Source organism: Paralichthys olivaceus, chromosome 5 (assembly GCF_024713975.1).
Source record: "Paralichthys olivaceus isolate ysfri-2021 chromosome 5, ASM2471397v2, whole genome shotgun sequence".
Classification (NCBI taxonomy): domain Eukaryota; kingdom Metazoa; phylum Chordata; class Actinopteri; order Pleuronectiformes; family Paralichthyidae; genus Paralichthys; species Paralichthys olivaceus.
The window spans coordinates 8844320-8857052 of record NC_091097.1 but is presented as its reverse complement, the minus strand read 5'-3'; the positions used below and the strand labels follow the sequence as shown (position 1 = coordinate 8857052).

General features: G+C 40.4%; 2 protein-coding genes across 2 annotated transcripts; both read right to left on the bottom strand.

Annotated features, from left to right (window-relative positions):
- Window positions 1-6308: 6308 nt before the first annotated feature.
- apnl (actinoporin-like protein) lies at window positions 6309-7974 on the bottom strand. Its single transcript, XM_020094426.2, has 3 exons — window positions 7844-7974; window positions 7258-7383; window positions 6309-7155 (listed from the first exon to the last, which is right to left on the bottom strand). Exons 2-3 carry the CDS (start codon window positions 7359-7361, stop codon window positions 6702-6704), a joined length of 558 nt encoding a protein of 185 aa, XP_019949985.1. The 5' UTR covers window positions 7362-7383; window positions 7844-7974; the 3' UTR covers window positions 6309-6701.
- An 872-nt stretch (window positions 7975-8846) lies between these two features.
- Window positions 8847-10974, bottom strand: LOC109634153 (uncharacterized). Its single transcript, XM_020094449.2, has 3 exons — window positions 10910-10974; window positions 10442-10550; window positions 8847-9549 (listed from the first exon to the last, which is right to left on the bottom strand). The coding sequence occupies exons 2-3, from the start codon at window positions 10543-10545 to the stop codon at window positions 9120-9122; spliced, it is 534 nt and encodes a 177-aa protein (XP_019950008.1). The 5' UTR covers window positions 10546-10550; window positions 10910-10974; the 3' UTR covers window positions 8847-9119.
- Window positions 10975-12733: the final 1759 nt, after the last annotated feature.

Here is a 12733-nt window from a genome sequence, read left to right as displayed (position 1 = left end):
TCGCCAGAAACATTTCAGACGGTTATATGCAATATGTTATTGTGAAAACCATATTAATCACATTTCATCAGTTGTTTCACTAAACCATATGTGTGCATGATCAGTATAGGAGACACATACTCAGGGTCCACATTCAAATGGAGTTGCCACAAACTAAACAGGTCAGTAAACTCTGCCCTCTAGTGGTTGCAAGTGGTAAGGTATCAAACTACTTAATGATTCAGCAATATTGCTTGCCAGCATATGTGCAGGGGTGGATAGTAATGGATTACATGAAATGAGTATTATGCAAACAGATTTACAAAAAATTAAATTACTGTAATAAACCTTTTTCTTTTTTTTGTAATGTTTAAGTAGATTATAGTTACATTATCAATGATTACATGATTACATATCTTTTAAATTGTAGCAACTTTAAAATTAGGCCTTACATTCCTGGTGGTATCTTTATCACTTAGGCTTCAATATCGTGCAATACAAAAATATCTATGTTGTGCAAACCAAAAGCAGTCACTGCCCTTCACAAAGACCTCAACTTTAAATCTGAAACTTCCTGGAATTGCAGAAAAAAAAGTGGGATAAAGCTTAATGTTAATTACTACTTGTTAACTGTTTTATCCATTAGACTTACTTTGTTCTCCCAGTGACATCATCATAAACCAAATAGGACCTGCAGCTCTTTATCTTTTTTAGAAACATTTTATTTTTATTTGCACATGCCTAGTCTATAGAAAAACTATTCTGTGCATTCAGCGTTATTGGGCATGGAAGAATATAAAGCTGGACAACAAAGTAAATGGAGGGAAGTAAAGGGGTGGCTGTGGCTCAGGAGGTCTGAGCAGGATTCTCCATTGTGGCTTTAATTAAGCTGACTTTGCAAACATTTTTTATGGCACAGCTGTAGACATATGAATATATATTTATAAAACTGAGGACAAAGACTGCTGTACTGATCTCACTCGCATGCCTCAGCTGTGTCTCCAGCTGCAGGGTGGTGGGTGGGTGGGTTTTGACTCTATAACCTCTCTGTCTTCTTACCGTGGGAGCTGATTTCTGTCCTGTCCCAGAGATCTGACAGAGGAGGCGGAAGGACGGCAGGTAAGGGCGTGTGTACATCAACTGTCCGTCTCCTTGGCAGCAGTTGCTGCCGGAGACTTTTGGCATTGTTGGTGTCTGACCGTGTCAGCTTCATTGCTTCATGTGAAGGAGTATTGGGCAGCATCAGTGACACCACATCAACCTCCACAGCTGCTTTAGAGAAAGTCAACTTCCTGGAGCAGCCAATGCCAAGTTATCGTTGAGTTTTCAGCATCTCATTTGATTTATGGCTGTTTCAATTTTAATGATGTTTCAATGGTTTACTGGAGTACATGCATACTAAAGTTTGCCAAACTTGATAAAGAATTAAAAGATAGTGCCCATTGAAGCGAGTCATTCAGTGTGACATGAGTAATTACTTTGTAGTGCGAGATCCCAGCAGCTGGCCCTGCTGCGTCAGAACTGACCCTTCAGCTGGATGACACCATGATGGCAGCAGATGACTTTACATACAAGTAGGTCTGACATCAACACTGCTACTCAATCAGTCGGAGTAAATTCAAATGAACAACCGTGTTCTAATGCATATGAACAAATGAATGGCGAGAGGGAGATTCACTCACCAGTTGTCCAGCTGTGATGAGAAAGGAGCAGAGCCAGCACACACCTGTGAAGGTCAATCACTGGTTTGATGAAGATAAGGGGGGATTTCTTTCTGGAACAAATCCACGGTTGCAACTTCAAGGAAAAAGCATTTCCACCTGAGATATAACCAGAGAGCATTCGGGTTAACAGAATAACAAAATCAAAACAATGCATGAACATGACTAACCAGCACCTCATCCAAATGGAAATGGAGTCAGCTATGGGTTATTATCTAAAAGATGCCATTGAGAACAAAAAAACTGCCAAAATGTGTTATTCCAGATCAGGAATCTGTGTTACATAAAAGAAGAAGCAGATGTTGGTCTCTTGGTTTATCTCAGACAGAGAGGACACAACAGAAACGAGTAAATAAACAGTGGATGTGCAGATGTCTTGTGGAGGCTCGAGGAGGTTCACATCATCACTGAAGACATGAAGGTCCACATGTAGACACACAGCACTCTGCTGTGCAATGTTTGGGTTTAGGTTAGAAATCAACAAATCCTCATGATTCATTTATTAAACCTGGAATAACAAAATGTTCTGCCACTTGGAGGCAGCAGAAACAAGCAGTAAGTGCAACACCGACATCTTACCACCTTTTACTGACATGGTGAACTTGTTAATAAATAAGCATTGAGTTATGCACCTGGATTACACTGAGCATTAATAGCTTCTATTTAGATTTTTGGTCTCTACTGACTCCTACTGACTAGAATATTTAGTTTCACTAAGCTCCTCTATGTTCAATATAGTCAGTGAGTTGGCCTGCAGGTTGTTGCTTTTCCCTTTGTCTTTTCTCACTTCCACTATGTGATCCATCATTAACATTAACATATTGATTAAAGCAGGTTGATGTTGAAATGTGCAGTTTATAGCTTTTTAAACTAGTTTGTTTCCATGAAATGTAACAGTTGATCTATTCACATACTGTAGTTTATTCCTTTAAGTTAGCATTGGATGTCATTTCTGTAAACCTCAATATAAACCAATATTTACACGTAATAATAGAAAAACATAAAAAGAAGTTATTGTCTAAACTTAACATTTTAAAACTCAATATTTATGACACCATCTACCAATATTGCTGCTAAAGAAACACTGTGGCAGCTCAGTTTCTTTTAATAATGTTAAGAGTTACTGTAGAGAACAGTTTGTGTTCCCTCCCTCAAGATATCTGTATTGTTACATGATACACATCTGTGTCACTGTGCATGCTGAGAAGTTTCAAAATAACAAACTAACAGGATGAGACAATTTCCAAAGCCTGCCAGGAGTAACATGACCTTTGGCCCTCGCATCTCATCTGAAGGACGAAGTGATGAAATGCGATCTCACAGAAAATCTAACAAACCAAACAAACATGCCAAATAACGCAACTCCGGCCTAGCTTGATAAAATATATATATGATTTTATTGTTTTAGAGTCGCCGCCGGGGGAGGCTGACTGAGATTGAGGCCTGTGACTAAGCTCCGATGACGGGGCTGCAGGCGCTTGTTGCCAGTCTGACACACATCAGGGCAGAGGGAGTGAACCGGACCCAGCTGGATGTCAAGACATGTTTGAAACCAGGAATAACAGAGGAACACAGGGGTGAGCACCAGTAATACCCATGTCTGCTCATTAGAAAGGACTTTTAAACTTTGATAAAAACATCATATTTCACATTATATACAGTTGTAGCTAGATACATTTGAAAATATTTGAACCAGGTTTTTTAAAATAGCTTTTTTCAAGGTTTTCCTAGTGAGAGTATCAACTGTGAATTGTGAGGACTCTGTGTGGGTACCAGAAGTGGCCTCTAGATGGCAGTCCATGAGAGCATATTCTGTCATTGAAGGCCCTTAAAACTGCAGTTTTTAAGTGCATTTCTACCCACTTTGAGCAAGAAGAAGAATCTATTATTTTCCCATTTGCAGCTCTGGTCACAGGTATGCAGCGGTATAGGCCTTTAAAAGGTTCTGCAGTTCACACAAATCTCAGGTGACTGAAATATACCCGTCTTATTCTTCTGTTTGGTTACTCCCAGTTTCAGTCAATACACCACCCAGTTCTGGTGCACTGAGAAATTAATTTCAAAGCAAACAGAAGGACAGAAATTCAAACAACCTTGTGAGCTGAACCCTTTTATGCAAATACATTTTATGATCTGACTTTCAGCAGCTTTGTGACGATGGGCGCAGGATTTCTGAGTGTGAGAAAAATTCAAACGGAAATTTATTTTCCATTGGCACAGATGGTGATGATAAACAGAGACAAAAAATAAACCACTTCAAGTACAGAGAGAAGATGGAGGTTCCTCTGTTTATTTCTCAGTTCATTTTTAGTCCTTTTATCTCTTTTTGGTGCAAAAGACAGAAAATAGCATACATGTACAGTTTAAAAAAGCTGTATGCGGTTGTAAGACATTCTTGGTCTCAACTGAGGTCTTTTCAGGTTTTCCTCTGTTTTTTTCCTCTAAGATTTTTCTTCCAGAACAATAATTTCAACTCGCTCACCTCTGCTCATCTCCCTGCAGTGAGTTTAACCGGAGCCTCACTGTTGTTTTTGCACGATCACCTGATTTCTGTCTCATGAAAAGATGAGGCCAACCCGCATGGTGCACCTGCACTTACGATTACGACAGAAGCCTTTACCAAGAGAAACAGATAGATTCACTCCTCTTTAGTGATGAATAGCATCAGTTTCAATCCACATGATGCTGAGCTGCTTGTGTTTATCTACACAGGGAAAAAACATTTTTCACATATCCCTTGGTTTCCTGTTTAAGACGTCTAATCCCACACTGGGAAAATGTTTTTTCAAACCCAAATACAAATCACATAATGCACAAAGGCATTTATTTGCCATAAAATATCCATATCTGCACGTGCAGGTGTGTGAGTACCAACAGAGATGCTCATTATAAAAGCATGCAAACACACATACTGTAAATACCAATGAAGGCATACAGTCAACAATATCATGCAAGATATGAAAGAAGACTTATGTGCAGGTGCAGTAAACAGAGGAGAAGCTGAAAGGGAAAATATGAAAGAAAATGTGCGCGAACTCATCCTGTTTCCGACAAACAAGTTTCTGCTTAGTGTCCCCATCTGTTTATAGGGACAGTGTGTGTCATTTCTCCAATACACCCCTCGACAATGCTTCAGAGATTGAGCCTAAACAGGCCTAGTTTATTCCTCTATATTATGTATGGCTTTTATGCAAATGCAACAGTGACAGTGAGCAAAACCCTTTTGATCTAGGCTTTCTTTGTGGCTGCAACAGTAAACGCTGCAAAAGCATCACAAATCTAATGGGAAAACAGAATCAGGAATGCAGTGTTGAGATTGTAAATAGGATCCAGGAACCAGATAACTTCGCCTGCGATGTAAATTAAGAGCCGGTATTCTGCCTACTGCCTCACAACCCCACATTTCCCAGAGGTTAATGATTGTATCCACGCAGAATTGGTTGAACCATTACGGCGAAACAAGTTCTTTGATGATGAGATGACACATCTAGATTGTCATTTCTGCCCAATTAAAGAATAATGCAGCGTTAAGTGAGCGGGCTGCTGAGTAGTCGTTATAACCGGGTCCTCACCCAAATCCATGCCTGTCTCGTTCACCACTGCCTTGTACTCCCTGCCAAGATCATAAAAAAAAACAAGTGTATCTGATCATTTTATCCTCGCGTTTACTGGTTCATAAAAAACAACCAGTGATTGCATTGCAAGCAATAACTGAAGAATTTTTACTGTTCCCTCTTGTTCTGTCAGGAGGCAATAAAAACCCTCTTTATCTCCAAAATCTGGGGACAAACGCTGATGCACTGAGTCTGGTAAAAGAGATTTAAATTACACAAGGTCACATTTAACCAAGAATGAACTCGCTTTTAACATTTAAGTGTTTGTAGAGGCATTATTTAGGATTATTGAGCAGGGATGGCGGGACTGCAAATATTTATACTTTCTAAAAACTCACAGAAAATATTGGTGTTATGAATCCAATGGCAACAATTATATTCAATGTTTGAGATGGAGAGTGGATGTTAAAACAAATTTAACTAGAATGGCCCTCAGTAGAGTGCATACCGCCAACAGTCCCAAAATACACACTCATAAATATCACTCTAAATATGCCTGATTTTACCCATTAAGATCTTGAATAAAATTAAGTTTAAAAAACAAATCCTGTATCTATCCCCTGATCCAGATCTTCACCAAATTTTAATGGGTTCTTTCTTGAGGCATGCCCCACCCCTCCAAGAAATTTTATAAAAATCAGGTCGAGTAGTTTTTGCGTTATACTGCTAACTAGATAAACAGATGAAAAAATCACTTCCTTTACATTCTTTAATGAGTGAAAACACGGAGTTAGATTCATAAAACATTTCAATGTAAAGTAACTGGTGTAGTGATGACTGATGAACTTTAATGTTGAGCAACAGGAGAAAGGGTGTGTCCCCCTAAGCTGCTCTCACACAGCCCCTAGGGAGGCACTCTTGGTTTGTTTATCCAAATCTCAGTTTCACTCCAAAGTGAGTCCACTGTAAAAACAATTGTTCAAAAATAATACTTTTTGCATTCAACATTCTTAATATTTATTTATTTTAAAACAGACACTCAAACACAAATAGATTCAGCAAAAAAAAGGTTTACTTTATTCCTCTGATGACAGTGTCAAGGTAAATACAGACAAGCTCTCAATGTGTTTTATTAAGCTGCCCTCATCCTCCACTGAGTCATCCTTTGATTTCCATTTCTAAAGATGCCGGTTTAAACTGGGATGCTATTGAAACAGACAGAGGCTTCAGCTATAAAAGGGGGATATTGCATCCTGGATTTATAAACAAATTAAACTCTGATCTTAAGCAGATTTACTGAGAGGTAATACCCAGGTATACAGACACATGTCAGCAACAATACATCTGTTAAATCATGCATATTGACTGCATTAGAAAAAGCTTGAGATTACTGGATTGATGACTTCTGCTGCTGGGAAACATGTTAGCACAGGCTGGGGAGGGGTCTCTAATATGATTGTTGGACAGGGCTGGGTGTGAAAAGCTTATCCCACACCTCCACCTTCATGATGGCTCTTTCAAGGGGACACATGGTGGCCTTGATATCTAGGTAGTCGCCCACGTGATTGATCCCTGACCCAGTGGCTTCCTCCCTGGCAAACCCATGCTGCTTCTTATCATAGTACATTTCTTTGTACAAATCCTTATCGCAGTTACGACCCTTCTTATAGATGCCCACCGCAAACCAGTTCTTGTACAGGTTGTAGTCCCACGGAACTGAGAACATGATGGCCAGGGTCTCGATGTGGTCGTTCTTTGACCGCTCAAAAAGGTCGTAGGTCAGCACGCCGACGCTACCGGTCGCTTTGCCACCGGATTTGGTGAAAGTGCAAACCTCGGTTTTGAGAGGGCGCACTGTGGGCTGAGGTGGGTTGTATGTCTCCCCGTTCTCGAGGTACACCCTGTAGAAAAAGACATACATGCATTATGAATGTACATAGACGTTTCCTTTTTTTTTTTTACACATCTGGAAAATAAATGAATCCAACAGGGTCTGGTTTTACCTGGGGTTGAGGAGGCAGTAGCTGTTGGTGACATTTGTGATTTCAATGACAACACTTCTCCTGCTGCTCACGTCGGCTGCCACGGCTTCAGCTGACTCCGACATGTTGCAAAGGCTGTGAGAACCGCTTGTAAAACAAAGGTAGTTAAGGTGTCAACCAGCTGAATCAAACAGCTGTGATGGGCACTTCTCGAACACACTTGGCACAGTACAAAATATCCGTCCTGAACTCTGCTCTGCTCACAGTCTGTACTGGCATTAGGCTGACCTTCAAACAGACTGGCACTGAGTATGAATGATGCACTTCAGAGCCAACTGAGAGTTTGTGAGGTTTGGAAGAATCAGAGAAGAACTGCAGACGATCTGTTCCTCATTCGAGAGTGCACCTTCAGCTACAGCACCAAGCCCCGTGCAACAATGAAGTTAGAGTGAAAACACTAGAGAAAAAGATTTTATCTACGGATACAAATCAAACAAATGCCCCATCAGGCTTGGACATACCTCTCCTTATTACTTATATGTCATGAGCTAAAGAGCTATTCTCTGTATAAGTCTTTTTTTTCCTCCAAATGTTCTAAGAGACTCACCTGTTGAGAACCTCTGTTTGCGATTCCAAATCCCAAAATGTGAAGAGTTACCTGAGAGGGAGGAGGCGGAGGGTGTGGCATCGCTCAGCAAACCCTCCCACTTGCAACACAAACCAAGTTGGACAGTGGCACACCCTCCTTCAGTCCACATTCACCAGTAAGCCAAGGCTCACACAAGCAGGAGACTATGGAAACAAACATCACTGTGTTTTTCCGACTGGGATAAAGCGGCCGCGCCCTGTTTATGTGGAAAAGTTGAACCGCTTCCAGCAGTTTAAATTTGAATCCTGAACCTGTTGGGTGAAATGGGATCATATTCTCAGCTCAGTCTTTTTTTGGTAACACTTTATATTAGGGAACACATATCAACCATTAACTAGTTGCTTATCAGCATGGATACTAGAGGCATATTGGCTCTTCATTAGTCATTCTAAAGCACTTATTAATGCCTTATTCTTAATGACCTTATTGTGCAACTACTCCATTGATTAACAGTTTTCCCTTAATAATCTCCTAATTACTGCTTATTGATGGTAAGTAAGAAAGTTGTTGTACATGAATTACAATCAAGTGCTTGGATATGTTCACTTTGTGTGTTCCCTAATATAAAGTGGTACCCTTTTTTTTTTTTATCCCAGGGGGGTAATGTGGGCACCTGATTTACTGACTGAGGTGATTTGGAAATCTCATTCCCGTGGTCTTGTGCAACTTAAAACATTGCAAGTTGGACAAGTCTAGACAGAAATCTCATGTGCAACTTTTCTGCCATTCTTTCTCCTGTAGACCCTCCTCACATGCACCACACAATTCAGAGCAGAGCGGAGAGCCTCACAGCCACCCAACAACAATCTTGTTATCTTGACAATTAAAAAAACATCTATGCTGATATTCCCATCTGTTGCTGCTCATTAGTATTAGATGGATCCAGCTAAGAGATTAAACAATTACCACTGTTCATCAGTAATAATGAAAAACACAGAGAAAACTCAGAGTAACACAAGGATTGGGTTTGAATGTTTTATTATCATAATCAAAGAGAAGGGAGTGTATAATGTACATAAGCCCAAAGAATAAGCTAATGGAGAATCAATGAGCTGGATGTCAGGTATTGATATCTTTCTGTGGACAAAAAAATACAGATGACAGCAAAATCACTCTTCCTCTCTTCTGGTTTTTTCTTGGATGACAATACATTTAAAATGAAAAGATGTTTATTCATTCTGCTATACAAAGGCATCTAGTAAAAAGAAGCAGAATACCAGTAATGTCTACCACATTAATGACCCATTTTATCATAGAGCTCCAATTTAACAATGGCTTTGCCAATGGTAGACATGGTTGCCCTCAAATCAAAATACGTCGCTTTGTAGTGCAGCCCGCAGCCATTTGCCTCAGAGCGGCTGAGGTTACTGAGGTCTTTCCCATCATACATCTGGTCGTACAAATGTTTGTCGCAGGCACGGGAATGCTCAACCACGCCCATGGCCAACTGGTTCTTGTACATGTTGTGGTCAAAGGGCACGGAGAACATGATGGCCATGCGCTCGGAGCAAACCCGGCTCTGCATATGGAACAGGTCATAGGTCAGCAGGCCGACAGCGCCAGTGGCAGTGTTGTCGTCCTTGGTGAACGAGCACACTTCGGTCCTGGCGGTGCGAATGGTCGGCTGGGGCGGGTGGTGGCTGAAGCCGCTCGCCATGTAGACCCTGCACAGGAGAGCAAAGAGACAGTTGACAACTTTTATGTCACACTTCCTGGACTTTTGATGAAAAAGCAGAGTTTTGTAAGTTTTGTGGAGATTGTCAGTGTACTTTTTGAGTGCTGGGCTTTCCAGGGTGAGGCACCTTATGCTGATGGATGGAGTGTGACTGTGCAAGTACTGCCGTGGACTTCTAAGCAACAGTGAGTGTACCTGCACGCGGTGTGCAATGAGCCGGTTTGTGTCACCGCATGATGGATAGGTGGATGGTCTCAGCAAAGTGATGTTACACATGAAAACCACCCATCCAAGATATGGTCTGTCCTGCCACTGCTAGATAGATGTAGAGGCATGGCACAAATTCCAATAGACACGGGGAATTTTTATTTATTTTATCGTTTTCCTGGTCGTTTTCCATTTGAACCAGAAGCAGAAGAAAGTGACAGATCGCATTGTTGAGAAAAAAATGATTGTGTTAAATTCCTTAAGCAGTCCTTCTATTCAGATAAAGTTTAACAACATTGAATTAACATAGGATTTTAATAGCAGAAATTGTATTTTTGTTATGACAGTGGAAAAAAGGTGTGGATTGTTTTTCTCCAGGGAGTGGATCCCTATGATATCAAGACACTGATTCTGGATCTGTAATGTGGCATTTGCATTATCTCTCTAAAAAGTGCTCTCCCCTGGAACCAGTCAAACTAGAAGGCTACACAATGAGATCATGAGAAGACAAGTGCTGATGCTGGTGACTTGAAGACTTGAAGCCTCCAATTTAGAGAGAAAAAAGCAAGATAAAATAAAATGTTTACAGTGTTTCTAATAACAGATGCTTTGAATCATTAGAATGTGTATTATTATTATCATTTTTATTATTATCATTTCATCTGCAGACTTACTTGGGGTTGATGAGACAGTAGCTGCTGCTGACATTGGTTATTTCTATGGTGCAGTTTCTGTTGGTGGTCAGAGTCGCTGACACAGCTTCTGCTGTTTCTGGCATCTTGACTGCAAGAAGAACAGGACTAAAAGCTTAGAACAGTATATCCGCCAAGAGGTCACCATTCAGAAGGTAAAGTGGTGCGCAGAAAACAGAGACAACATACGTGAAGAGAAGACAGATTATTCAAGTCGTGTTATTTTGGGTCAGAAGCAAAACACAAATGACTGTAGTCAAAATAAGCTTAAAGTATTTTCCTCAATTAAAAACCTGAAAGAATTTATCACTAAATGCTTTGTACATATAACTAACATACATGAGAACTCTTGTTAATATGAGAGTACTGAGGACAAGTTTCTCAACAGGATAACCAAGACATAACAGATGTTAACATAATCTTGTTACAACTAATAATAATCATATTCACCTTTTGGAGTTAGACACCCGGGTTGTGTTAGACAGAAGTGTTGAGTTCCTCTGCAGAGAGGTGGAAAGAGACTCCCTTGTGTGATTACGCCTTCACAGTGTTCTTTCCAACACAAGCAAGGGTGTGTCCACCGTCAAATGAACATAACTCCGTCACTAATGGAAAATTATATATTTTGAAAGGAAGCGCCTGGGCCACCCAATATCCAATTATCACAAAATGCTGCACAGAACACATGATCTATAATGGTAATGAGGTGAATCATTGAAATAATCCACTTATTCATTGCACAATGTTTCTATTTAAGATGAAGAACATCATTTAGGTGACTAAAGTGAAACTTTGTGCAGCAAATTCTTATCGGCTAATCTGTGTGGGTTAAACTTGATTTTATTTATTGTTCTTCAGTTATTTCATTAGATGTGAGATCAACTTTGTTTCCACCATTTTCCAGTGAACTCATGTCTTTGCTCCTGAGGTACAATTTGGAGCTCGGTGCATGTACTTCATAAAGATCCTTGCGGAGAGTTTCATGTTCTGACTTGCTCAGAATGTAACCAACATCTCACAGGCATTGCTCAATGGATTGCCTACTGTTGTTGCAGGTGATACATGCTGACTGACTCTCACATCACTAATCCTTCCTCTGCAGACACTGCTCCCACTGGAGTGTGAAGAGGAGAGGAGGAGACACTCCCTTCCTACATGCTACTTACAAAAACAATGCATTATGCAACACGGCACAGTACAGTGCAGTATTAAATTCATTTCTAAAAATTATAGGGCATGTAGGTCTCCCCAATTAAGTATGTTTTGCAAACTTTGTGTGTTTTGAGTCGTGTTCATTATTCCGCAAAGCAATTCAAGTAATGTTATGGCAGCTGTTCTCCTCCATACATCAGGCGTCTGGAACTTGATTTAAATCCTTCAACTTGAGCGCTTGAAGTCACCAGATGGCACGAAACACGCATTTGCAAAAGTACATTTGCACTACATAGAATTTGTCAGTAAATGTTTCTGTCTGATGGATCGCCAGTGACCATGGCAGAAAATCTCTGTCAAATGTTTAATACACAGCATGCCCTTCAATGTGTCCGGTGAGGGGAGGATGGCCGTGTCCACAAAGTTGTAGGTGCGATACTTTATATCCAAAACTTTAAATGGAAAGGAGCAAATAAGGGTTTATATAAAACAGTCACATAATAGTGTTTTATTTGAAAGGAATAAAAACTCTGCAGGATCTGTGATGTGAAATAAAATAACACATGAAACAAATCATTGATCTCAGCATTCAACGAAGACAGTCTCATACAGCAGATGCGTGCATCTGTAGTTGGGGATGTTGAATAGAGTCTTTCCAGCTGAGTCTGAAATGTCCCAAAATGATCACCGTACTGAGGATAAACCCTTTTGACATGACCTCTCCTCTGCTGCCACCCACAGGACAAACTTTACATATTTATATCTGAGTTGTCTTCATCACATTCACTATATTTAACCTGACTCTTGGTCTATGTGAGAGTAGCAAAGGAGTCAGTTTTTTAAAATCCATTTCTTTTAAGTGAGCGCTGCTGCCTCACAGGGTCACAAGGCTACGAGCAAGAATGCACGCCCTTAACCTAACCTCAACCACTGACCCCAAAATCCGTTTTTCCAGACTCGTGACACAGCGTTTGACCCCAATAGGACAAGTCGTCCCCACTTGACTGGTTTTAAGTCTAAAGTATGTCCTCAATGCACAAACACACATGCACGCACACTCCATGGCTTTGAAGGATATTGCAATAACTTCCTGGAGACTAACTCTAACCATAACCTTTAAAT